General features: G+C 46.1%; 1 protein-coding gene across 4 annotated transcripts in view; it reads right to left on the bottom strand.

Moving 5' to 3' along the window:
* Positions 1 to 27,889, bottom strand: part of TYRO3 (TYRO3 protein tyrosine kinase) — a 39,663-nt gene extending 11,774 nt beyond the window's left edge. Inside the window, exons 1-12 of one of the 4 annotated variants that reach the window (XM_031593528.2) lie at positions 27,660 to 27,889; positions 24,685 to 24,868; positions 22,382 to 22,482; positions 18,247 to 18,417; positions 15,537 to 15,623; positions 11,325 to 11,440; positions 8,664 to 8,841; positions 8,083 to 8,225; positions 6,700 to 6,844; positions 2,370 to 2,499; positions 2,083 to 2,183; positions 1,179 to 1,274 (exon numbers count right to left, since the gene is read on the bottom strand). In XM_031593528.2, the coding sequence (XP_031449388.2) occupies positions 1,179 to 1,274; positions 2,083 to 2,183; positions 2,370 to 2,499; positions 6,700 to 6,844; positions 8,083 to 8,225; positions 8,664 to 8,841; positions 11,325 to 11,440; positions 15,537 to 15,623; positions 18,247 to 18,417; positions 22,382 to 22,482; positions 24,685 to 24,868; positions 27,660 to 27,747 (1,540 nt within the window). In that variant the 5' untranslated portion in view covers positions 27,748 to 27,889. The remainder of the gene's footprint in view (positions 1 to 1,178; positions 1,275 to 2,082; positions 2,184 to 2,369; positions 2,500 to 6,699; positions 6,845 to 8,082; positions 8,226 to 8,663; positions 8,842 to 11,324; positions 11,441 to 15,536; positions 15,624 to 18,246; positions 18,418 to 22,381; positions 22,483 to 24,684; positions 24,869 to 27,659) is intronic. The other 3 variants (XM_090140992.1, XM_090140991.1, XM_090140993.1) reach the window with 3 other exon arrangements.
* Positions 27,890 to 27,910: the final 21 nt, after the last annotated feature.

Raw genomic sequence — 27,910 nt, 5'->3', positions numbered from 1 at the left:
GGTTGGGTGAATGGAGCTGACAATGTAAAACAGGTCTTTCCAGCTAGCATCCTTCCACCAAGGACCCCAAGCAGCCAATTTCCACTTTGTTAATTGTTGAGGGGACAAAGTGTTAGAAGGATCCCAGAAACTGGCCAAAAGCTGACACTGTTGAATTACTTAGCATTGTTCAGCCCTCTGACCTTCGGCAGGAAGGTCATCTTCCTGATCTAAAAGAGTCTTCAGAAACACATTTGTTCTGGAAGGATTGGAGCAGCATATAGCTCCCAGTGGGACAGGGTCAAGAGAATGCAATAAAACTAGTCTCATTAAGAAAAAGGAAGCCAAACACTTCAGCTCTCTTTTGCGCGCGACTCCTGACTCACAATCCTCTCTTAGTTACTTGCTTTATTGTTACACGCTTTCAGTTGAAAAGAAGGAAAGTCTGATTCAACAGCTAGGACACTAGTCTGCAATTTGGGAAATCTAAATTCAAAACCCTCTTTTACAGAGAGTTTCTGGGCCAATTTTTTAGCTAAAGTTAGGTGAGAAGCATCCCAACTTTATTTTGCCCATTCCAAATGACCTGAAAAGTTGAGAGAAGTGGTAGGTAAGAAAAGAAGTAAGAACTCCAAAGGTCCTGAATATGGACAAATGCCAGCAAATTCAGTACTTGTTTCAGATATGCCTCTTTAAGAGCTCAAACTAATATCTGGAGACAAACCACTTGACATGCCAGAAATATGTGAAATTGAATCAGTGTGTGTTTTGGGCATTGGAGTGTCTGTAGTAGATCATCTACCTCTGTATTGTTGCAGCGTATTTGAATGTGTAAACTGAACGAATTCTATAGCACCACTTTTAAAGCAAAACGAGCAGGAGAAGTTTAAATGAATACTCCTTTGTTTAAATCTCTGAAAAAAAAATCATACCTCAGTGAATCAACAGTTCAGGAAAGCTGAACATACACTGTAGTTCATAACTCTGTAGAGCCACACTGGCTTAGCCAATATCCCCTTAGTTATGCTAAACCTTCAAAACGTACTACATTAGAGGAAAGTACCATTTAAATGCCATGTACATGGCATTTAACAACAGGACAGAAAACAAGCTACTTATAATTGCTTCTCCCTACTCAGCAGTAATAGTAACCCAAACAGACTTTTAATGTAAAGTCTTGTTCAGCTTTTGGTTCTTACCCTTGCCTAACATTCGTCCCAAGGTGAACTGCTGCTCCTGGATAAGGACATCTTTGAGTTTTGTCTTCAGCTCATCACTGATCCCTATACTCTCCACTGAAAAAACAAAAAAAAAGAGTAAAATCAGGGATACTTAAATGTTCTATCACAACATCAAGAGTCACCTGTTTTAATTCCATCTCCAGTCTTATTTCCATAATGCAAGATCAAAAATCTGAAAGAGTTCCATCCCACATCTTCAAGTCTCACCACAGACAAGATCAGTAACTTTTAGCCACAAGAAAACATCTTTTTCATTGCCAAAAGCACTGGAAGGGAGAGGCTGTGATTGCACTGCCCTTAATCACACCAAGAACAACTGGAATACAGAACTATTGTGAATAACTGAGAAGACAGAATGCAAAGAGAAGGGACACTTGATGGACACTGGCTCATTTGGATTCATTTAAGTTGATGGAGATGAACCAGTGTTCAATAGTCTCACTGGCCTTTACACTATTTTAAATACACTATAGTTCTCACAGTACCTGTCTGAATGTTCACACTTGTAGCAAACTGAGCTTAGAGCATACTGCTAACATTGTTAAGCCTCACTCATCTGACTATTACATTGTAGTACAGTCAAAACAATGTGAAACAGGGGCAGGGAAGTGGTGAATTTATGCTTTGCACTGAAATATAGAAAGACTGTAGCTGTAATTGGCAAGTAAATGTTGTTATGTAACTAAGATGGTAACAGCAACTCCTGCCTTTCACTTTTGTCATCATTCACAGATTACCTAAATCTCATTGGAAATTACTTTCCATATTCTTGATCCAAAACCATCAGTTACAGGAAAAACAGAGAGAACAGTACATGTATGAATAGTTTCTCAAGTAGAATCACTGAAGTAACTGGACTTACATGTTGCTTCAATGAGCTCTGGGCCCTCCCTGTTGAAAGACCTGGCAGCTCTGAAATGGACAGCTGGATCCCCTCTGCCAACCACACTGCCAAAGGCATGGCTAGAAAGCAGAAAAGACACATGGAGCCATGATGACACAGGCCATTCACTTCTGAAGGGTGTGACAGACAGATTGGGTGATTATACTTAAACCACAATATTTTTTTGTAAAATTATCAGTCAGAAAACCACACTGGAGGAAGAAGTAAAGACGTCTCTTAAGCAGCACTAGGAGAAACTCCCTTACCCAAATCGAGTTTCCTTTCTTCTTTTTCGAAGGAGAATAAGAGCCAGGGCAACAGCTGTGACCAGAGCTGTGAGAATGCCCAATGCCACAGGAACCCAGGACGTCCCATAAGGAGGCTGTCTCTGACCACCTAGATGATGCAGAAAACACTAGTCAGCAAACAGAAGAATGCAAACAGTAAACAGCCCATATTGGGATACATAAATATTTTGCTTTTAAATGGAAAAGCCATCTTGCTGATTTTGATATACACAGTGAATCATTGTGCACTGGAGCTTTGCATAAACAGCCACCCAATCAGTCTAGCTGCTGGACACAGCAAGGACAGAGCACATACATGCAGCTATCAGATCCTACTCTTAGTTTTGACCACCCATAAAGTAAAGGACACTGCTCCAGATTAAACTACTTTATGTGACATCATGACCTGCAGTCTCAAGACAAAAAAAGTACTTAAAAAGGGAATTTTGCATACAGTTTTCACTTTGTGCTGTTGGAGGCAGCCAGCAGAGCCTCAACCAGGCTCTGCCCAAATGCCAACCAGATAACATTTTGAGAGACAATAGCTCTTCATGGCAATCTGATAGGGACTATTTACACCTCCCCTCCCACAAAGAGAGCCTTGGTATTGGCTGTTAACCTCTCAGTTTTGTTTGCTCCATTTTTATTTTGTAATACCTCTCTACCAAAGAGAAGCAGGTTTTTCAAAGTGCCCTGCAAGTCAAGAAAGAAGTCAACCAGCATGCAGGTTACAAGTCTTGTCTAATATTCGCTTTCAGATTAGATATATTTTTGACTACAAACCTCTCCTCTTCACAAAGGAAATGGACACGTTGCCAATCTGAGTAAGCAACAAGGGAAGGAAGATACTGCAGCAATATGGCTATGAAGAGAAGAATATGATCTATGCTTGGCAAACAACAGATAAATTAATCCAATTCCCTGAGAGATTTCTTCTCCAAATAAAATTGCCGATGACTAAATGCCAATTTGAATAGGTTTATTAAAACCTAGTATAGCCCTCGTATCTCCAATTTGTTTAAAGAACAAACAAGTACAGGTAACAGATCCCTAAGTACTTTTCATCTTCACGCTCCCTTGCTCACCTGCAACTGTCAACTGTGCTTTACCAGAAGCTAAGGATGAGTCATTTCTGATGGTATAAATAATCCTATAGTGGTATATATCATGAGAGCATAAGTAAACGTGTCCTTAAAAGAGGTGCTAGGATAATGGGCTGAGATTTGGATTAACCTTTGCACAGATGTTTGAAAAGGAGTGAGATATTCCAACAGGCAGAGTCCTGGCAGGCAAAAGGCTTCTGCAGTTTGTTTACTGGCTGCATTGTCAAGCCTTACCATCTACGTTTTCAAGGAAGCATTGTTAGTCTATTAAACAGGAGGGGCTTAAGGAAACAGAGCTCTGGAGAATTCTCCTCTTACAAAAAAATTATCAGAGCTAGCAACTATCCATCAGCATCTTATCTTCCTTCAGTGACTCTGACTCTCTTCCCACACAGGGAGTTTTACAGGCTCTTGGTTTTAAGATACCCTTTTTTGCTGAACCTTTTGACCTGGCCTTCAAGGCTGTTAATGAGGAGGGAGGGGGATCTGAAACAGAAGTGCAGCAATTCCCAAGCCAATCACTTGGGGCGTTACCATCAAACAATCAGGGGAGAAACAGGGAACAACACTGATGTGAAAGATCCTTTCTGATAGCTAACAATAAGATTTCCTTGGCCCCACAGTGAGACAAGCCTCCCTCAGTCTATTCATCTACTCTGTCTGCTCTGGTCTGGTAGAGAGCAGGGATTTAGGTCACTTCAAGGGAGGGGTTCCTCCAAAAGGAGGACAGATGAAAACAAAACAAATCAAAGTGATTCTCCTTGTTTCTAAACTGCTAGGAGTCAGGAGCCCATCCCAGTTTATAGCAAACATGTCAGAAATAGAAATGAATGTTGAAATTCACTGCTTCTACTGCTCTGCCCCAGATCTTGGCTTCCCCCTCTTGCCACTGAGCAAAAGAGGATGGCTGCAGCCCAAGAATGAGGTGCCTCTCCCTCCCCAGCTCTGTTGCTTTCCCATCTCTTGCTCTCCTCTTTTCTGACCAGCGTATGCCTTAAGACTGCTCAAGGCAGACAGAAGCCAGTGTTACTGGATGAGCATAAATGAGGATTTAGGAGCCCTTTGATGATGAAAGAAGCCTTTTTATTTCTTTAGGAGGCCTTGTATTGCAAAGGTGTGCAAAAACAATCCGAGAGACCTCTCCTGCCTGTAATCATGACAATTACAGATAGAAAAAAATGCTATTAGGCTATTCCTTTCCTCTGCAGTAGAAGAGAGAGGTTTACACTGAAGATGCTTCTGAACATACTAAAACGTTCTTTGTTAATGGTGCACAAGATCTCTGCATAGCCAGGGTGGAGCTCTACTCGTTTGCTGTGATGACAAATATGCCTTAAAGTTTATACAAGCTTAGTCATCCCTGCTGCCGCACTGGGAGCTGGTCAGAAACCACCCCTGGCATTTCTCACTGAAAGCAACCAGTGCCAGCCTGCTATTTTAGGAAGGGAAGCAACTTATATTTTTTATCAGGCCTGCAACAAAACTGCAGTATTTCTACAGTTCTGCTGCTCTGCTGTTTAGGGGCTATCGGCTTTTCCACAGTGAACCTTTATTTCCAGAATGTTATTACTGTGAACTGAAGCTGAGAAAACTGACAAAGGATTCAGAACAAATATACATGCTTTCATGCACTTGGGCAAAGCATGCACTGCTCCCTGATGATTTTTTGAAGTGGTTTGTAAATAAAAACAAGCAAACATGTTGTGTTTTTAAGATTATCTCATTCTAGCTCCTTGTAATATGCAAATCCTATACATTCCCTGGGGCTTCTTGCCAGTGCTGGGCATTTTCCAAAGGGATTTTCTACTCCTCTACTCTGCCCTTGTAAGACCTCACCTGGAGTACTGTGTCCAGGCCTGGGGCCTCTAGTACAGAAAGGATGTAGAGGTGTTGGAATGGGTCCAGAGGAGGGTCACAGAGACGATCAAAGGGCTGGAGCACCTCCTCTATGGAGAAAGACTAAAGACATTGGGCTTGTTTAGTTTGGAGAAGAGAAGGCTCTGGGGAGTCTTCACTGAGACCTTCTAGTGCTTGGAGAGAGCTCACAAGCAGGAGGGGAACTGATGTTTTACATGGTCTGATAGTGACAGGACAAGAGGGAATGACTTTAAACTGAAAGAGGGAAGATTTAGATTAGATGTTAGGAGGAAAATTTTTAGTCAGGTGGTGAGGCGCTGGCATAGGCTGCCCAGTGAGTCTGTGGATGCCCCATCTGTGGTGGTGTCCAAGATGAGGTTGGATGGGGCCTCATCTGTTGCCTGATATAGTGTGTGGCAATTCTGCTATAGCAGGGGTTTGGAAGTGGATGACCTTTAATGTCTCTTTCAACCCAAGCCTATAGGTTCTTCATTAAATAATTAAAGGTCTTTGATTCTACAGTGAGTGTGCTCACATAAACCATCAGTACAGTCTTCATCACAAGAACTCGGCTGCAAAAGGCCTTACTGAGATACTTGCATGACAAAGCCACCATCAGTACACTGCTGCAGGTAGGGCTGCAGTTCTCCCCTGCTTCTCTGTTCTTTTCCCCTGCTCCAGGAGGTCCCCTCCAGGCTTCCCTGCCATTTCTAAGCCCAGAAGGATCCATGTTCATGTGACTGACCAAAAGAGACATGTGGCTTGGGAAGAAAGGAGCAGAAGTGTGTCAACACCAGAGATTACAGATTTTGGTCTTGTTCTGTTTCCAGATCCTGTTGCAGGACAAAGTCCATCTCCTCAAACACAACTCAGACCTTATCCATACTCCAGCTTCTATTTCCCATTTACTGTGAAATGCAAGTGGCAAGCAAACCAGCACTGATGACCCAACCTGCCCTTTACCTCTAGGAACATCCTTTGTGCACACATGTTCTTTGCCCCCAGCGCACTGTTCCACAGAGTCCAATCTGTACAGCCCAGCTGCTGTAACACAACCTTCCCCTCCTACCAGTAGCTCAGCCTCTCCATGGAGTGTGCTATGCTGCCTTCATATAAACATGTTCAGTAAAATCATCAGAAAAAAATATGCAGATACGCTTTAAATCAGGTTCAACTTTAACAAGTCAGGAATGGCCTTAAAATAAATCTACAAGAACCTACATTAGAGAAGTTTTCTCACATTTACTCTGCTAAATGCAAACCTAAATGAAAGGTTTCAAAACTCTAAATGCACCTTTTCTAATGCTGACTACTCTCCCCCATGTGAAGGAGTGGCAGTGGACACTCACCTATGACCTCCTGGGCTTCCAGCAGGAAGAGGTCACTCCATGGTCCGCACCCAGCTGAGTTCAGAACACACACCCTGATGATTAGGTCTTTGAGAGGGTTCCACGTTGTGAGATTTGCTTTTGTTTCCTGCACAATCATCTCCCCCTGAGAGCAAATGGCAACAAGCTGTAAGATGCCCGAAAAGGGAGCTAAAATGTCTAAACCAAACCATTACTGTGTACTTCCTTGGTGCTATAAGGGCAAGGAACTCTGACTCCTGCTCTAGTCTCAGATTCACCACTAACTTGGGATGTCACCTTGGGTTTCTCTTCTCAAAAATCACTAACAGCTTCCCAGGGTATAGGGAAGATAGAAAGTTTAATGATTTACTTCTTTGAGATCCTTCTATGAAAGTTCCCATATAATTTTTTTTTCTCATTAAAAGACACAATTGCTTCATCTGTTTTAGACACAAAGATGCACCAACACACTGCAAGGTATCCAACAATTTTAATCCAAAGGAGGAATCTTGTCTGCTTTAATTTATTGGTCAAATCTCAAACTGCTTCTGAATTTCATGGCTAGTTTCCACTTACGAAGATGAAACCAACAAATCTGCAGCAATTTTGGGGACTTTCTTATACATCATTTGCAGCAAAGCCACATGAAGTTTCCACTACTGACACAATGTAAACTCAATGGGAATTCACAATATTATCATTCAGAATGTCAGTGATGCTGGCCTAGTACAAAATGGGTCATGAAAGAAAGGAAATAAGTCTCTCTTGCTGCCTGTTATTACAAGCTTGTTCATCATTAATAGGTGCTGGTGAAATGTATATTAAGGAGTGAGAAACCATAAGAAATGCTGTGAACTTCAAAGGCAGATACCTGGGGAAGGTCAACACTGAGAGTCAAATGAAAGGGCTTCTACCCTGACAGGGTCCTTTCAACTCCCCACATATTGTAAATTAATCTCCAATCTTTTTGTCGTTTACTATGTAAGTCGTTCACTTGTTAAGTACACTCTGCTGCTAGGATTTGAAAAACAAGTTCTGCCACAGGAGAGAGATCCTGCACTCTGAGCTGCTTTTGGGACAGAACTGGAAAGGGATAGGGATAAACCAAATCCCTCTCTCTAGTCCTTGTTGCACAAGGAATATCAGGGAACTGGCCTATCTACACGTGAGCGTTCACGAAAGGAATTTCACATTAACTGGGTCCAAATACTGAGGCAGCATCATCATTTGCTGCAAATCAGAACGGATCCATTTACATAAGAGCAATGTCAGCCATCTAACCCCTCATCTGGGTAAAAGATGAGGGACCCTCATGCCCAGAAATGTAATCTGACCATTCTCCAACTCTGTTCATGATGACTCAGCTCCCCCTGGATCTGTTACCTGAGTCACGTTATCCTGAATCCACTCCAACCTGTATCCCAGAACATTCTCTTTCAGCACATCTGGAGCCACGCCTTCCCACTCCAAAACCAAACCAGGATCCCTTTGGATCACATGGATATTTTGTGGGGTGCTGCTTGGAGCTGAAGGCAGAAGACAGAATACAATTACTGTGCAGGAAAATCAAGCCCTACCCACACTGACAGACTGACCCCCTTTCCTGACATCAGCCAGAAGAGAGCGTGAGGGCAGAAACCAATCCTGCAAGCCACCAACCACTATGTTGGTTTCAAGTAGAGAAGATAAGATCAGTCAACATCCCTTGCTTTTCTCTGAAACCTAAGGACCTTGGGGAGCATGCAGGAGCACTGTGGCAGGATCAGTTTGTTTCTCATGCATCATAGTTGTTACCCACACTGGATTATGTATTAACATTTTGTTAGGAGATCCTCAGAGCAGACAAGCAATCTGACAGCATAACCTCTCTTGTGCTTAGGAACAAGAAAGAAGTCCAAAGAAGTTTATCCCCATCTCTTTTTCAGCTTCAGAACCACCTTCCAAACTCATTGCTATTTGCTTACCAAGCTCCAGTGTCTGGAAGTAAACCCTCTCTGTGAAAGGGGAGCTGCCCATCTCATTGCTGCACTGCACGCGAACGCTGTAGTTGGTGGAGTGCTTCAGGCCCTGCATGCCATAGGCAAAGGGGGGCACTGGGGCAACTTCAGTGGAGACCTCCTGCCCATCTGGGGACTCAGCGACCTGTGCCAAGCATGAAACAGAGAGGTGTTTTACTGTGTGAAAAACAGGTCCATAGGGGTATAGATAAGGTATCAGCTGTGTGGAAAGGGAGTTGTCAAATAAGAACCATGAGTAATGCTTTATTTGCTTAAATGATATCACACCCTTATCTTTGGCAACACAGTGACTTTCTATCAGTTGAAAATTTGGTTCCACATACTTAAAAACACATCCTTACCTATGTTAAAAATTCTACACTTGATTATTATTTCCTCTAAAGAAAATGGAGTGTGCCTGTTGCTTGGAGTGCTTCTTGCTTTTGAGGCTTGTCTAAGTTTGGGCAATGAGCGTGGTTAGATCAACTTCCCTTTCCCTGTAGCCTCACACCACCCCTAACTCAGCTTCTTTTTCAGAAGCACACGGTCTTTCTGTCTGGCAGCGGATTAGAGGCTTGGCAGACACCAATGGTTTGATTCAGCTGAACTGTTTCAAACCAAATTGAAAATAAACTTTTTATCACTCCTGCAACTCTCCTCTTCCCCGCCTTCTCCCTCGAGATCTCAACTCCTACGCAACAGGGATTTTAATTCCAATCTGACAGCACTGTGTGCTTTTAATGCACAAGCAGCTTCAATGTTCCCACTTGCTTTGTACTGACAATAGCAGAGATCTCTGTGTAGCGCCCAGGCTCAGCCCATCTCTCTTCCCAAGCACATACGAAGTAGCAGAGCTAGGAGTAAAGGCAAGCTGTATGACAAAAGTGAGACACTTGTGGGACTCTGCATTCTCTAAGACTATAGCAATCTTCCTCCCTGCTCATTCCCACATGCACTTTTGGCCCAGTGATTTATCTGTCTGAGAAAAAGAAGGTTCTCAAATTTCCTTAATAAAAAAGCATATTGTTGTCATTATCAGTGTCCTCCAAAGCAGGGAAAAAACAATCAGACCTTTGTGCAAAACCCTCACGCTGATGGTGCATCTCTGTCCGTTGCTCTGAAGAGCAGGGATCTCACACCTGCACCCCTCTATTCCCTGCTAACAGTGCATGAACACAGTGATCTCCTGCCCCATCCCTGGCAGAAGCGACCTGCCCACCTTAGCAGGGGGCTTGTGGGACACCCGCTGCCAGGCCGCGGTGCCAGAGCACAGGGCTGAGTGCCCCTCCTTCTCCCGCATGGCTCCAGCAGAGGACAATCGCTCCCTCACTGTGAGCCAGGAGCGTGCGCATTCTCACATGGGAATGTGGGTCACTGACTCTCACAAAACCAGAGCCCTCGGAGCAGGAGGAAAGACAAACTGGCATTCCTGCTGTCAAAGCCCACGAGAAGAAAGGCAGCTTTCTCTAGCCAAGATGACTGCCAGGCAGGTTAACCTGCTCCCAGATCCAGATGCAGCAACTTCGTCCTCAGAACAGGAAGAGTTTGCAAGGCACAGAAGAGGGTGACAGACTGCTGAGCAGGCAGAACCCGAGTCGCAATGCTTGGCCTCTTTTCCTCATGTCCTTGTTCCCTCACTCCCTGCCAAAAGTGCAAGAGGAACAAACCTCAGAGTGATTAGAATTGCTGAAGCCAAGGAGCATGCAACCCAGAGAAAATGGGCTGCTCCAACTGGAGCTCACTCAGCTTTGTGAAGAAGGAAGAAAGCCATTTTCAGCTCTGAATGAGAACAGAATCAGCAACAAAAAACACAGACCAGGGCCAGCAATATTCAGGCATTCCCTCTGCCAGGCAGCCAAATCAGGATGATGGTTTCTTTTACTTGCGAACAGGAATAAACATTAGAGTATGAGACCTCTGGTTTCCTTCCCACCTCCCAAATAAAAGAGCTCTGCAAGGAAATTAGCGAGGCTGCTTCCAGCATACCTTGTGCTTGTAATTCTTCCTCCTCTGCATAGTTGGCAACATCCCACAGACATTCCTCTGCAGCTCCTATTAGTGCTGTAATCAGGTGGGAAATGCAAAGGTGCTCCCCATCCACACCCACAGATGAGCCCACGGGGAGCTGCGCTGTTTGCTCCAGGAATTGCTGTTTCTCCTGGACGCTTGGCTGCTGTTTGATCTAATCTTACAGTAAGTGCATATGCTGGAAACTAACTCTGCCTGAAGTTTGACTCCTACCATTGTTTCCAGGAATTTAAAGACAGGATCCCGTTTTTCAGAGATCTTGAGTGCTGAGCACAAGCTGGAGCTCAAGGATACCATCATCCCTGATGCTTTGGGTAGAACTGGTCTTTTACAGTAGAAAGCCAAATAAGATCTAGAGGCAGGGCTTAAAATTACTCTAAACCACACTATGATTCTATGAAAACATGCAAACATGCTTGACTTCATCTAAAAAAGCCCAACTCGTCACCTTCCACCATCATCCCCACTTCTCCTGTACCACCCTATGCCCTGCAAACTCCTCAGGCAGATGGCTGTGGCAAGTCTCACTCTTCATGTAGAAAAACCAGAGCTGTTGACATTAGAGGAGACAACCGGAGCTGTCAACAGGACAACTCTTACCTGAAGAGTGCAAGAATGGAGGGGAGCACGGCCATCAAACCCTGGCACCCAGACCACACTGGCATTGCTGCTGGTGACCTGGCTCACCGTCACGTTGAGGGGCGGCAGAGGCATGGCTGGAAAGGAAACAAAGAGACTTTTCAGCATCTACAGATTTGAGCAGGTATTCACATGGAAATGCATAGAGCCTTGAGGCTAGAAATTATGCAATGAAATTGCAGACAGAAATGGTACAATATCACATCTTTAGAGTGTTCCTGACTGTAGTGAATGAAACGATTACCTTAACATTGAACAACCTATCCATACCCATTCTTTACAAGTGCAGCACACTCGCTGGATGCACACTGGCAGCTACTCTTCAGTAGCAGTGCAGCAGGTGATGCCCTCACCTGCATTATTCAGTCCCCTTCCCTGCCCCCTCCACTGCAAAATGTGACCCAGCCCAGTCTGTGGGCCTGCACTGTGAACAAATCAGGGCTTTAAAATCCCTCTCCCAGTTCAGTCTGGCCTCCAAGCAGCTCCGCTAGCACCAGTTGGAGGGGAGCACTGTACAGCCGTACTCCAGTTCCCCACAGTTGGGCTGCGGCAGCACCTGGAACAGAGTCTGGGTGGAACCCTGCTCCTTCAGCTCTGGGGTTAATAAACTCCAAGGCACTCTCTGTTTTATAGAGGCAATTTGAGGCAAACAGAGTGCTATTACGTGGCTAATGCCACACTACAAATTAATGGCAGAGCCAAAAACAGAAATCAGGATTCCCAGACAGGCATTTAATCAGGCGTTCGTGCTTCCTACATCACAGAGCAGCACTGCAGCATCGCTTCTTCACTCGCTCTGACCAAATACCTCCGTCACCACAAGGGCCTCCAGGCTCTCCTTCTGACACATTCCTCCCAACTCTTTTTCACTCCTGAGCCTCTGTTTTAATTTAGACACCTCAGTCCTGAAAAACAACCGGTTTCACAGACACCAATCTCTCCCTGACCTTATGTTCCTCTCAAAATCATACGCTGCCACACTGAAAATTTTTTTTCTATTGCATCTCAACAGATTATACCCTCAGAAGTTCTCTTTCAAAAATCTAAGGTCCTCAGGACAAGGTTCAACCTAGAGACCATATCTTCCACCTATCTTGGGCTACATTCAGTGAAAAGAGGCAGTGGAGAATCACAAAGCAGGAGTCTTCCATCTGCAATCCCCGCTCTGGCAGAGCTCCTCATCTCACCGTTCTGCTACCAGCAACACCATGGGGCCACCACACAGGACAGCAGATCTGGGGGAGAGGATGAGGCAGGGAACAGATGGTGCCTCAGATTAACCCTATAAAGCCTTCACTGTCCTGTAACTTGTGACCAGGAGGGGGGGGCTGCCACCCGGATGGAACAGTGCACGTGTGTGTGCATGCACACGTGTCGTAGGGAGAGCACAGGGCTGGGATGGGCAATGCATTCTCTGGGCATTAACTTACAAATTCCCAGTGTCTTGCTTTCTTTCCCTTTTGATCTTGGTATTCAGGTTCATAAGGAGAAAAAAGGCTGTCTTTTTGCTTGCTCGGGTATCACCGAAACACTGCCCTCAAGTCTTTTGCAAACACAGAGGCTCAAGAGAGAACTTATCACTCTTGTAGCAACTGCCTGAAAGGAGGTTGTAGTGAGGTGGAGGTCGGCCTCTCCCCCCATGTAAGAGCAATAGGATGAGGCAACAGTCTTAAGTTGTGCTAGGGGAGGTTCAGGTTGAATATTAGGAAACATTTCTTCTCAGAAGAGGCGATAAGGCACCAGAATGGGCTTCCTAGGGAGGTGATGGAGTCATCATCCCTGGAAGTGTTCAAGAAATGTGTGGATGTGGCACTAAGGAACACGTTTAATGGGCATGGTGGACTGATGGTTGGACTGAATGATCCTAGAGGTCTTTTCCAACCTTAATGATTCTATGATAACTTTTGGGTTCGCAGTACTATTTTCAATCCTGGACTGTGGGCCTGAAGGAGACATGAACTATATTAGCAGTGTCAATAATGAGCACACCTACACTGTGAAGCTGAAGAGGGTCAGCTTGCTTGCTCCTTCCCCTAATTCTACAGCATGCATGAGGGACAGATGCACTTCCCCATCACATGCTGAACAAAAAGGAGTGGCTGTGGTCATACTGTGAAATGCATGATATGACCCTAGAAGTCTTAGCTGCACGCACGAGAGCAAAGGAAGCCGAAAACAGCAGCTTAAGTGTTAAGATTATGTGAGTTAACTTCCCCTGTGTTTGCAGAGTGCCTGAAACAATGGGGCTTTGTGCACTGCTGGGGACTGTGGGCTACAATAACAGTAATTTTCTGCTTGGAGTAGACAAGCACATTGTGGGCACTACTGAGAATAGATAATGAACAACAACATAGCAAAGAGGAAGAAATGTTAGCAGTTTGTCAATGCCCTAGTAAAAATATTTGCCACTGGAAACACAGAAGAAACAAATGGTTTAATAAATTGTAGAAAGACTTCAGAGTCCTCATTAGCAGATGGATCTGTGCAAGAGAGAAAGGCCTTGCCCATACATATACAGACAACTGCTCCCAGGAGTAGTATCTTTCAAGTCCACATGTTTATAGGATCAAGTACTAAATGAACCTTATCTGGGCCAGTTCCTTTCCCTGCTGATGCTCTTGTTAGAAGCTCTGCTTGAACTTTGACAGGGTTTGTTCCAGATCTTCCAACACTCTTTAGAAGCACCTCACCCCTTCCCTAGGTTTATAACTTCTCTTTTAGATACACCTTTGAGGCATTACATTTAGAACTATACAACTACAGCTCTGGATTTGACATTTAAAACCTCTTTCTGTCTCTTCAGAAGATGTCACATTCTGGTGTATCATCTGCCATACCACTGAAACTCACTTTCCTCAGCTCTGAAGTGCGCACACAGGTATATGAAGGTGTAAGTCCTTCACAAATAAGTGGTGTTGGTTCATCATGTTATGGTTAACCCTGAAGCATTTAGAGCACTTTTTTGCATTATCCCATCATCTTATCTATGGTTAAACATGTGTTAACATTTCAAAAAAAAAAAAAAAAAAGAGAGAGATAGAAAGAGAAATGCTTGTTTATGCCAAATGTTATCTCCAATTATGGCATTAGGCGACTTTTAAAGCTTAATAGCTCTGTGAACTAAACTCTATCCCAGGATAAAAATATCCATACAAGATATATTCCACAATAACTAATTCCCCTGCGTAGACAAGCCTTTAAGGCAACAACTCCAAAGGTTTTTAAATTAAGTTGTAAATCTTCCTAGTGCAGCACACTGCATTCTTGGCATAGCAGTAACCACAATGCTCGTCCTGAAGAAAAACACTGCAGGAATGGCAGATCTACAGCTGGATTTTGCGCTATATTTCAGTGTATACTCCCTGCTACAATTGTGAATCTGATATAGACATAAGTGGTTGCTGTTACACAGGCTGAGCAATAAGCTGTTTCTTGGAACAAATGATTTTTGTGACATGTCTCCTGGAACTGATAATCAAGTGATTGAACATGCATTAAAGCATGACAAAAAATTCAAATGCAGAGGCATCGCAGCATGAAGAGGAGGGGAAGAGCTGACTGCTCTATTTATTCCTGTTTCAGTCACCTGGATGCAAGGAGATCTGCCATCAGTTTGGGGGCTCTGAATGGCAGCTGCCCATGGAAGGGCTAGGAATTGTTTTGAATTAGTTTCTGAAGGGTGAAGAACATAAAAGTAAGATCCATAAAACCAGTGTGAATGAGTAGGCTTTATTGGCCACTGGTGATTGCCTTCCATGTCTCTTTTCAGCATCTAATGTGATGCCAACTGAAACAAGCAGAAGTAATGGCCTCTTTAGCACTAAGAATACCTATCTATCTCCAGGCAGTAAAGGTTACCCCAGAGATGGTTTAGATGATATCCAGCTACATCTCTCACAAACAATCTGACGGCTCTGAGCCCCTTCTTTTGAAGCAGAAAGTGCTATTTGACATCCCATTTCCATTCCTGAATCAGATGTGCTTTATTTCCAACAGCCTGGGACAGGGCCCTGTGCAGCAAGTAGGATCTGCCAGCAGAGCACAAAGCATCCTTTCGGCTGCTGAGAGCCGCAGCCAGCAGCTTGCCAGCAGCTCCAAGGCAGTCCCTCACATTAAGGAGCCCTTCCTCCACTCCCCACAGTGCAAACCCGCCTCCCACCCCCATCCTCTCACCTTTAATCTGAACCGTGGCTGTCCGAGAAGAAGACAATCCCTTTACGTTGTGAGCTTCGCAGGAGAACACTGTGCTTTGATTAATACCTGGAAATCAGCCAAGAAAAGGAAAAAAAACAAACAGCTATATAATCCAGTTCCAACATTCAGCAGAATTTCGATGGTGTGATATCTAGCTCATGCTGTACAAGCAGTTGGAGAGCTAAGCTGGGTGCCAATCAAAAGCACGTGGATTTCAATGTAATTAATGGGATAACCACATTTTTAATGGAGAGAGCCTGGCAGCATAGAAGAGTCTCCCTCGAAGCTTCAGAAAGCAGTGCAAAAGAAGGATGAACCTGACAGAACAGCAGATCACAGCACTTGATCAGAAGATGTCCCTTTCTCACACTCTGCTCTCTTGGAGCAAGGACCATGCTGAACCATGTGTCTTATCAGCACTCCAGCTCTCAGCCTGACACCTGAGCTCCTCTACAACAGCCACCAGCAGGCAGGCTTCCAGCCAGATGTGGGCTTCCAGCTAATGCCCACCTGCCTCTCGCCTTGCATCCAACTTTGGAAGACATGTAAAGGAAATGAAAGCAAAACACTGCTGCATCAATATGGAGGCACTTTGCAGGGGTGACTCAGTAAACGGGATGGTTATGCACCCTCTCTTCTGTGAGCACCTATCCATCCCACAGGGCCTGAACATGGCATCATACTGATATCCAACTGCTCCAAGATGCATATGGGTATTGTTAATCGAGCATGACTAGGACACATTTGCAAAGCTGCCTAGAGAATCATGACCAACCAGCATTTTTTTTTCCACTTTGTTTGGCCCTCAGTTGCCTTATAAGGCTCTATCAGAGAAAGGTTAAGTGCTGGCACACTACGGGCATGCAGTTCAGGAGGGGAAAGGTCTCAGAACCACATGGTGCAGCTTGCACAATACCTGTTTTTGCCCTATGATACATCTTCTAAGAGCCTGAGACCGACAGCATTGCAAAGAAGATGTAGCAGAGGAGAGGAGGGACTGCCACAAAATAAAAGACCAATACATTTTAGATCCTTTCCGTTACCCCAGTCAGCCAGAGGAAAAGGTTGCCAGCATGCAACAGAGCAGAGAAGCACCTGACATGCAAGGCACTTCCCAAAGAGAGGATCAAATACAGGAAAATGCAAAGAGCACCACAAACCAATACCTCTTTGCTCTCCAACACCACTGCCAGCACCCCTTCCCAAACACAACAGGCCTTTTAAACAGCTTGACAAATCTTTTAAAGGTTTGCTTTCTGGACACTACTTAGTCATTGTTTTCTCCACCATTTGATATTTTCATTAGTTTACAATGCATGACCAACCATCTTTTGACATGCCTCAGCAAAGAGAAGATCCCCCCAAGGAAAATCCCAATTAGTCCTATACAGTTAAAATTCTAAGTAATTCAGAAGTGAGTTTCCAGGTGAGAAAACTATCAATTTTGCCTTTTTCCTTGTGATTAAATAAAAGAGATAAAATGCCAGTACCTGGCCTTTCAGCTCCATCACTGCCCTACAGTGTCAAAAGTTTAGTGAGGCACCAAAAGATGAGGTCAGTAGAAGAAAGGACACTTTTTTTAACCATTTTTCCCCTTTCAATTATCGGTCTTTTCAGTTTTCTTTTCAACCAGCAGATTATATCTTAAGGGAGCAGTTTTCATGGAACAGCATCCAGTGACTACGTAGAAGAAGGAGATGATGATAAAACCATCGCAAATCACAAACCAAGTTCTGATTTACATACAAATTAGGTTTAAAGGGAACGCTTAATTGGATTGGATAGCTTGAAGGATGGCCAGAGATTTAGACAAACAAACTCCCCCTGGGCGTTAACTGTATTAACACCGAGGAAGAGGCCCCAGAGATGAATCTGAGTCATAAAACCTAGTTAGTTCAAACTTGACTCAGGGTTGCCAACAATAATAGCAGCATAGAGACACATCACAAAGCTGTTGGACAAGTAACTAGAATTAAGTTACCTGTAGGAGGTTAATGACAAGAATAGCTACTGGTAGATATACACTGCCCTATTCCAAAAGCAGGCTGAGAGCCCAAAATACTACTGGCTCCTGGTGGGAAGGCAGTGTTACCACCACACACAACCACCAGCTCTGGAACAAACTCTGGTCTCTGAGGTTGTCAACCAGCCCGTTTCAGCACCAGTACAAATAGCCTAAAAGTGCCAAACTGCATGAGGAGGTCAGGTTTTAATGACAGCAATATCCAGCATAGCTGCAAGACTGGAGTGAGGGGGAGAGGGGAAAGCAGTGCACGACATGGCTATATGTGGAAAGAGGAGGTGGTGTCTGTTACATGTGAATGCTTTTAGGTTTCTAAACCAAACGTCACCAACAGAGTCATTTTATAAAGCCATAAACACACTCCACATAGGTGGAACAACAGAAGAGGCACCCAATGCATCACGTCTCCAGTAGCATCTTCATCACAGTGCCAGCTCCACCCGAGTGCTGAGGAGCCTGTCCACCAGCAGAAAATACAGCCATAATCCTCCAAGATAATCTGGCTTCATATGTCGTGTTCATGATCTCTCAGACCTCATATGCAGTCAAAGAACATTCCCAAACTGTGCGACGACTCAGTGTCACTTAGGCATATATGGAAGAGAGCTCTCCTTCCTTTCCATACTTTTGATGCTCAGTGACCCTCTGCACTGGCAGCAGCCTTACCTGACACGTTTAAGATGGAGGGGGAGATGTCTGGAAGCCCCACTCTAGAGTCTCCCATCCACCAGACAATTGTCACTGGTTCAGGGGGACCAACAGCAGCACAGGCCATATGAAATGGGGCATTAGGGGACACGGACACATCCTCAGGTTCCACAGTAAAGTAGGGCACACCTAGAAAAGTAACAGACAAGTGATAGCAACTTGAGAGGCTTCTTCCAACTCTGTTTTTTACCACTAATACTAGTGCCCAACACTGGACACCCATCTACCCTGCCCCTGTGCCTAATCTGACCCTGCCCGAGCCCTTCACAAAATATGCTAGATCACCTCAGGATGTGAAAGGCCATTCATTCTTACTATAAGTCAGCGAGAAAAGAATGCTTCCTCCTCATAATGCCTTTGAAAACCTATCTTTCACCAAGTCTCCCTCAAAACTTCCCTATAAAGTAGCTTTTAACTGTATTATTGCTAATTTTTTCAGTTGGAGATACTGGAGCTTTAAGAAGCAACAGTCTATATCCATAGCCATGCCTGACACCATTTTTAAGACATTTAACCCAGCTGCAGATACTTCTTGCCACACATTAAAAACAGAACTTTCCAAACACACTGAACTAGTGGCTACAGCCACATGTGAATGAGGAAAGAACTCCTCTGGTGAGATGCAGGGATCACTCACAACATTCTGCACAGCCAAATTGAATGGAGGGGCTCCCAGCATGCTCAACACTGAGAGAATCAGGCTGCCCTGAAATTAGGGATGATTTATTACAGAGCTAACATAAACATAACTAGCTTAGTAAGTATCTGTTTGCCACAGTGGCAAAATTCCAGCTTGGTGCAACAGGCCTCAGATCAGACCCTTAGGGAGCTGCAGTGAGGCTACCTCAGGACTTCCCTCAACCAGTAATAGCTGACTACAACGCGGTGCATCCAGAGATGCACTTCCTCTTACAGGCAGTGCCAAGCCTCTGGTGGTTTCAGTGTTTCAAACTAGTCATGCCGTTTCACCAGTAGTAAGTAACAAGTGATACCCACTTCTGGTGTGACCGGTGAAGGAGTTGAAGGCTCAGAGAAGTGCTGAGCGCCTTTTAAACTCAAGCATAGCAGCTTATGACAGTGTCTACACTGAAACGAGAAATGTGGTACCCCCAGACAGAGAAAGCATTTGGGAAACTGCTAACAGAAAGAGGAATGATACTGGTCCCTCACGTGCTTAGGTCACATTGTCTGCCCTCAGCCAGAGGTGACAGGTCCGCATGGCTCCAGCAGGCACAGTAGATGCTAAGCACATCCAAAAGCAGGCAATTAGTAGATGCTGAGATAGATTTAGGAGCCTAACGCTTGACATTCCCTCTGCTCTACAACTAAAAGCGGTGTCCTCCATCTTTTACTGACAGCCTGGTCACCATTTGTGTCCTTCATGTGGCAGTTTCTCTGTGCCTTCCTCTCTTCCTTGCCACTTGTCCCTTCCAAGTGATGTAAATGAATCATCTTAAGTAGGTCTAAATATAGGTCACCTCAGGAATGACAGAGCCTATCTGCACAAAGACCAGTGCTCAGGACATCTATAGCCATCACCACGATTCATCGCTCATTTGTGCTTACATGCTTTACTTATTGTAGTCACGCATAAAGAATAGAAGAGAACGAACTTTTCAGATACCACCTGTGAAACCTCTGCCTGCTTTGTCCTCCTTTTCTGAGAGAGACCAGAGGGGAAAATACCGATGTCCCTTCTACCTGTGAGCTGGATCCCTGCCTGCTGTCCCTTTGCCATGGCACCCAAGGTAACCTTTTGGGAGGATCCTGTCCCGCTCAGCAGGTTTTCTCACTTTGGTAGCAACTAACCAGATCAGCCAAGACCACAATTAAAAACTCTCATAGTTCAGGGAGTGCAGCTGACTCATCTGGCTCAGGAACTTGCACTGCCCCTGTAAATACATTACCTGGACACCTCGCTGTCTGCAGCATGTTGAGCCTCCCAGTTCCCAGCGGGAGGTGAATGCCAGCACCCACATCACTCAGACGCACCATGGAGGCAGCTAGCAGCCAACAGCCAGGAAGCACTGGCAAACTCAGAAAATGAGCCTGTGTATTCTTTATTTCAGCATCCACCCTACAGGGATAATCTTCTACAGCTCAGATTTTAGACAGTATTAAGGTGAACTTGCCTGTGTGGGTCAGGCTGGGGTGCTGACTCCATAGGCATAGTGGGGGTCAGCAGCCCCAGGGACAGCCCCATGGTCAGGGGTGTAATTTCAGAGGGAAAGTTCTGTAAGAAAGATAATCCTTATTTTCAAATGGTCACACTCTGCAGCATGCCTCTTGGATTACCTCTTCAGGCATCAAACGCTATCACCTTCTTAGTAAAGCCAGAATCTAGTTTCTACACCAGAAACATTCTCAGTCATTTTGTTTTTGTAAATTCTGAGGAGTGTTTCATACAATCGAACATTTGCATTGTATTACAGACACAGTTCAAATACCAACTTCTGTCTGATAAAGACCAAGTGAATCTCCACCCACAGATATTACATAGCTCGCTGTAAGTTAGATCCCCAACAGTCTACGCTTTCACTGTACAGCATAGTGAAGGGCGTCAACGCCTACAGAGGGCTGTGTATGTGACCAGAAAAGATTCTCTCTCAGTCAAAGAGGAGAACAGTCACTATTAAAACAGTAAATCACTTCTAGATAAAACTAGCATACCCAAGGAAGAAATACATTCAGAGATAACAGTGAAGGTGGGACTGACAGGCATTTGCATTCCCTAGCATTTTCTTACGCTAACAGCAGCTAGTTTCAGTTTATTATTTTTAAATCCACTCTTTATCACTTCTTGTTAATTTTTTATCTTTTTCCACTACCTTCCAGTTCACATGACTGCACACTCAGTTCAAGTTTAACTAGTTTCTGTCATACTTGTTTTTCTCATAAAAATGACTAGATGCATTTTTAGCTCGTGCTTCTTCTGTAAGCTTTGGCCTTCATTCACAGCACTCCCCCTTCTCTAGCTGCAGCTGGTTTTTGTGACTTTGTTCTTTTATGCCTGTATTATCCAGAAAGGCTCCTTTGTTTTTCAGATTGCTCAGCACGCTGAGCTACCCAGTCATCCCTAATGCACCCACCATGCAAACACAGCCACCTCTGGAGTGGGCCATGGCAATTGGAAGAGAAATAGAAACCCCATACAAAAGCAAATTTTAAGCTATAAATAATGTTTCTCAGATGGAACTGTGCCTGAAATTTTAGGTGGACAAATCCCTGGAACTCATGAAGACAACTGCAGGACAACACTCCTCTTCCCATGAGAACTGCTACGAATGTTTCCACAGCTCTGAATGAGCGAGACCTTTGCTGTAAAATGCCACCCAAACGACACCATCTCCAGTGGCACCCGACCTATGCCCCCTCTTTAAAAGCACTGATTAATCTCCGGCCCAAAATGTTACTAATTACACCCAAGAATCCAGTTCTCTACACAAATACATTGTTCCCATCAACTGCCTCACCAAATATTGCACCATCCTATTATTACCAGCTTCCAAGGACCTAACAAGGCTTAAGGGAAATGAAATACAGGCAATAAGAAGCCGTCAAACCACTCTGCTTCAGATAACTTTTGGACAACCACCCACAAGTTATATTTTGTCAGATAAGACTACGCAAATGGTGCCACATCAAGATGTGTCTATGAAGCACTGATGTACAGTGCTTCACCTGAAGCTCTCAGAATTGGGTTAAAGCTGTACTGTGCCCTCAAAGATCTGTTTGGCCAATACACAGAACCAGCTCAAGCTCTGCTTTGAGAAGAAGGCTGGAGCAGATGATCCCCATGGATCCCCTTCAACCTATTCTATGAACTATTTGAAGATCAAAGCAACATTGGGCTGAGGGACTGGAAGGAAGTGTGCCAAAACAAAACCAGAAGGCTAATAAACTGACAGCTCCTTTCCTCAAAGTTACCAGCCTATCATTTCTTGGTCCTACTCTGGAGCGACCTCACTGCAGTTATCAGCAGTGGTTCAGAGCAAAGAAACCTGTCACTGGAGCAACCCACTCTCATCGCTTCCACCTGAAGTATATTGATGGGTCAATCTGAAAGGAAACCAGCACTACTACTCCTCCTTACCTTCCACTATGAGCCACACTTGCTGTGATTCTTCCTTCTTCCCCCCGTTCTCAACCTGGCACCAGTACTTCCCAGAATCTGTCCTCTCGACGGATTTCAGGCTGAAAAAAGTCAAAAGCCATATCGATATTTTATGTGGATAAAACATGTTTTGCCCCAAAGGACCCTCAAGAATTTGGCAAACCAGATGCACAGACAGCAGCCACAGAAATGCAGCCAGCTTTGGGGAGGAGGGCAATAGCCAGCACAAAGCACATGGAAACCAGTGGAGAAAGGAAGCTCCTCCCTAGAGTGGATGGAAGGATCCTCAGCAGAGCAGACAACCTCTCTCTGAAATATCCTTGCAGATAACCTGTGATTTGTGTCCTTTGAGAATTGCAAGGGGTCGGCCCTCTCCTTGATCCTGAGTCGTGACTATCTACTCATTGAGAGCGACAGCTCAGCCCACAGTGCCTGAACCAGTGGGAAACTCCAAATCACACGCCTCCAACGAGCCCAACTGTTCTTCCTCAGTTAGGTGCCTGGACAGCTTCCTGTGGGAATAAATAGGTCACTTCACTGCACTCAGTGTTATTCTTATTCTAAAGCATTTCACACTGCAAAACAACTTGCGGCTCTCAGTTTCTGCTTTCGAAGAGGTTACACTGGCTTACTCCACACCCTGACCTCACCCTACAAAGCTTTCTACACTGTTCCCTGCTCAGCATTAACTCTCCTTCTGAAAGGATGCACCTAAACAGGGGAAAGCAGTTGTGGCGACTGAGCAGTTCATAGGAGAAATTCTGCTTCTTCATCCACCACTGGATATCTGCAGCATCTTAGCTGCTTCTAACATGGATAGCGTAGTAAGGCAGAATTTGGTCCCAAAGCTACTGCAGTTACCAAAGGCACCAGCATGACTCTGAGTGCCCATCATTATAGCAATGTCTACTGCCCCCCCAGGATGAGCAGCCATGTGCCTACTGTCGTGCAGGGATCCTCAGCAGATCTGAGACCCACTTTCCTAACATTAGCAGTCCTCGGGCACAGGGAAGGATGTCTCAGAAAACACTCTCTCTGAAAAGAGAGAGTGTTAGGTGAAATGCACACAATGGTCCCATTACAGCCTGATTTTCAGAGCTGAACCTTCCCCTGGAAGCAGCAGTCTTGCCCATCCAACCACATGTTCTGAAACACAGCAATTGCAAAGAGTCACACAGTGCATGGGAGAAATGACCGGTTCAGTAGCAGAAAAGAAAAAGGAGAGAAACATGGAAACATCTGGATTTAGCACCCTAACTTAGCCCTGGGGCTGCAGAAAATGCTCAGTGGAAAAAAGCAAGATATGAGAAGAGATCAGATTGACAGAGGCAAAGCAGAACGGGAGGAAGTAAATGGTATAGATTCAAGACAAACTGTTTCCATAACATAATGTTATGCAACAGTTTCACGAGGCATAGAGTTTTTTTTTCCTATCAGAACATTTATTACAAGCAAGTCACAAAATTTTTAGTGGCTGGAACTGGAGACTCCATGCAATGCCACACCAAGAGACCTAAGAAGAAAAGAAGCCTCAGCTCAGAAGATTTATTCTTAGTCAGTTAACAGTTTTGAGCCCTCAGAGTGATGGCATGTTTGCTTGTACAAACTTCCTTTATGTACAGAAAAAGAGCCAGAGGAGAGGCTTGGATCCTGTTTAATTCACTTCCAGAACTGACCAACACCCACCTTCTGCTGCATTAAGCTCGCAGAAAGCTGCTCTGCAGAAGGGAGTTCTTGAGCCTCTGAGCAGGGCAGGCCTGGTATCGTGTGGAATAAACATATTAGAAAAATCTCTGAAAAATAACTTGGGGAAGGTTCGGATGCCAAACACTCTTCCTTAAAGAGAGAAAGCAGATGGAGGTCTGGAAATCTCCCTTTCAATGAGCAAGGCTCACCCCTCAGGCAGACTGACAGCTCGAGAGAGAGAAAGAAAACAGAGTACAAGAGAGAGAACCTGTAAGTCAGGCATTAGTCTTCCAGCTGCACGGCAGAGCAAGATGAACAAACAAGGCAAGAACAGCCTTTCACCTCGAAGTCATGTCTCAAGCAGTACAAGTGTTAGCAAAGCACCTGTAAGCACAGCCAGGAAACCAGTAGGGTTCCAGTGCATCGTCTCAGCCCTCAGTGGCTTCAGTTCTGCTCTCAGTTATGCCTTTGCCATATGCTGAACTGCAGGCCAAAGGACCCTGCCCACCAAGGTCACTGCAGTCACGCAGCTATAGCTGACAGCAGAACATTGCAATAGTTTCCATGATATTCTTCGTTCTCCGCATCTGGTGTACCTGAGGAAGCCGATCCAGTGATCTTCATCTACTGGAATGTACACCTGGTCTACGCTTTGCACCACTGCTCCGTCCTTGATCCACAACATCTCAGGATCTTCCATTCCCTCCAGGCTGCAATTTAGTTTGACGGGTTGACCCTGGGACACCTTTAATTTGATTGGAGATCCTGTAAACTTCATACCTATAAGAAAAATACTACTCCTCCCCACCCCCAGAAAAAAGGGGGGTTGGAGTACAGCAAATTACTCCAGGTTGGCACTCTGGAATTACATACCCTACCAGAATGCTCTGCAAAGAGCAGTGGTCTTGCCTCTGCTCAGCAACAGCCAAAGGCACCAAGATTGCTATAGCGAAGAGAGCTGGTGCTCAGTCTGCATGTGGAGCTGCTCCCAGCTCTGCTTGCTCAGCACTAGGTAATGCTACCGGGCAGAAACAGCCCAAAGGGCCAGAGTTTGGCCATGCCTGTGGTCCAGCTACACTGAGCACATTCTCACTGCGGTACCACACCTCCCTCTTTCTCCCCTGGCTTTCATTTCAGCTTCAGAGCCCCTGTGCTGCTAAGAAAGCATCTTGCTTGCTCCATTGTACACATTTGAAAAGAGCTGGGACACAAGAAAGACTCAATTATGCCATGTTATTCAGCGTACACAGCTCCTCCGTGTTACAGGAAGCCTCCCTGCCATTTACAAGACCTGTGAAAGCAAAGCCTGTTTTGCAGAACACCTGACTGCTGAGCAGGGATTTGCCACCCGACGCAGGCGACGTGTGCTCCAGCAGCTTCCCCAGTCTCTGGGCTCGGCCAAAGGACTGTGCTGTGCTCGGGTCATGGAGCTGCAACCCTAAAGCAGCAGGACCAGTGCCAGTGGAGCTGCTCACTGCCACGCTGCCGCAGAAGCAATCGGCATCTGGCCCAGAGCAATGTGTGTGGGTGGGTGGGTGGGGAGTGCTTCCCTCGAGCAGAGTGCATCTATGGAATGTGTTACCATGAGAGAGCACAGAAGCCAGCTGGAGGAGCACGTTTAAGAAAGATGGCAAATAAAAGAGGAACCAGAGGATCAAAGGAGACCGTGGGAAAGGTGGAATGTGGAAAATAAATGTGAAGCTGGTTTTGTTAGGGAGAGTAGCCATTTCCTATGTGGTGGCACAGGACCGACAGATCAGAACAGGTCTAGCCCAGCCCAATATTATGTCCTGAGAGCGGCTTCCGCATCCTTCAGGAAAACACAACAAAAACAAACCCCAACAACACCACCCCACCACTCCCCTGCTCTGGTGCAGCCACGTATCACCATGCATTACAGGCACTGGCTGCCAGCTGCTTGCAGGATGCCTTACTGCCCTACAGAGCACTGCTGAGCCGGCAGCCCCGCTGCTCTACAACTCCATCACACCCAAAGGTGACCGAAAACAGAGGTGCACTGTGTGCCACTCCCCCCCAGCCCCACACCTCCTGCAGCAGCAGGGAAAGTGTGCAGCCCAGCACCCCAAGCAGCCCTGAATGCTGGCAGCAGGATGTTCTCCCATGGAGTCCCACCAGCTGCTAACAGCTGCTGCCAACATGCTGCATTTTTGCCTACCTGCTGCTGTTAATTCATCAAATAGACAAAAAGCACAGCAAAAACAGTAAGCTAGCTTTAGGTTAGGCTCTGCAACTGGTTTGCAGGGCAAAGGATTTAATCACCTTGGGTGAGGATGATCTAATCTCACATTACTTAACTCATCTGTAACACAAACTGCATATCTCCGTGTGTGCCAGAAAGCAGCCTCCCTGCCACTGCTCAGTGCTGGAGCAAAACAGGAAAGCTGAAAGCTGCACAAAAGCTCTCTGTGCCACAGCAAACCAGCACGGGCAGGAGGCTGAGCACATGGACACCGACCGGCACTCTCAGCTCAGGAGCCTCAAAGGAAAAGCAAACTACCTGGCCTCCCCGGGCTGGCTCTGCTGAAGAGTTAGCCACAAATTAAACAATGAAGTGTCATTAGAGACCCTTTATGGTTTCAGTTCCCACACTAAGTAATGATGGAGGAATTTAATATACGGTGTGAGTATTCAGCCCAAGTCGTAATTCTCCACATCGTATAATGAACCCCCTGTCAGGACGGACTGAAATGAGGGAATACAGGTCAGGGTCTTTTAGTAAATTTACAGGTTTCTGACAAAATGCAGCCTAATCTGCAGCACCTTTCCTGTCGCCTCCTGTGGGAGGGAGCACAGAGGCGATCAAAGTGGATTTTAATGCCTCCCTTTCCTCCTTCTACTCTCCCACTCACACCTTCCCATCTGACAGCACTCGGGCAGCACAGGGAACAACCTCACTCCGCGGGGCTCCTCCGAGCCGATCTGCACCAGCGGCTCCCGCTGCAGCGTGCAGGGCTGATTGAAATGAAATTATGTCACATTCCTCGCCAACAGACAGAACTGACAGCAAAAGAACACACCGGCTGTCAAAACACGCAGCAGATCTGCCCGTGGTGGTTTTTAAAAAAACAAACTCTTGAGACGGCTGAATCTTCTGATGGCTGGGAACAGAAGTACGGTCTGGTGAAGTTATTTCTGGAGCGAGGGGAAGACGGCCGCTGCCCGCGCGCCTTGCGGGGAGCTTCCCTCGCCCCGCCGTGCCCGCCGCTCCGGCTGGCAGCTGCCCGCCCCGTCCCGTCCCGCCGCGGCACGGCCGCTCCCGCGTCCCGCCGCCTCCCGCCCGCCGGGCACCGAGCGGCCCCGGAGGTGAAACTTCGGAGAACCAGTTCGGAAGGAACACCGGCAAAAGCCGCCCGGGAACGCCTCGCGCCCAGCTTTCCTCCGGGGAGACCCGAGCGAGGCGAGGGCCGGGGCGATGCCTCCGTCGACCCCCGAGGCTTTCCGAGTCCGCCGCCAAGCGCGGCTCCCGCAGCCCGGCCCCGCGGGCACGCCGAGCCCCGGCCACCTGTGGCGGCGTCGGCCCCGAGTCCCCGCCGGGCTGTCAGCGCCTCACCTGCCGCGACGGCGCCGTCCCGGAGCGCCGCAGCCCACAGTCCCAGCAAGAAGAGCCGCGGCAGCGCCATGCTCCGCCTCAGCTCCATCGCTCCCGCACCACCATCCTCCCCCGGCTCCTCGGCTTCACCGGGCCTCCGACGCTGCGGGAACGCTCCAAGTTCCGCGTTGGCTCCGGCCGGGTCAGCGGCGCTCCGGGCGCTGCGCTGTGCTCCGCGGTGCCGCCGCCGGGCGCTGAGTGCCGGCCGCTCT

The sequence above is a fragment of the Phasianus colchicus genome, chromosome 5 (assembly GCF_987193195.1).
Source record: "Phasianus colchicus chromosome 5, bPhaCol1.hap1.1, whole genome shotgun sequence".
Classification (NCBI taxonomy): domain Eukaryota; kingdom Metazoa; phylum Chordata; class Aves; order Galliformes; family Phasianidae; genus Phasianus; species Phasianus colchicus.
The sequence above is the reverse complement of the archived record's forward strand: the minus strand, read 5'-3'. Positions and strand labels throughout refer to the sequence as shown.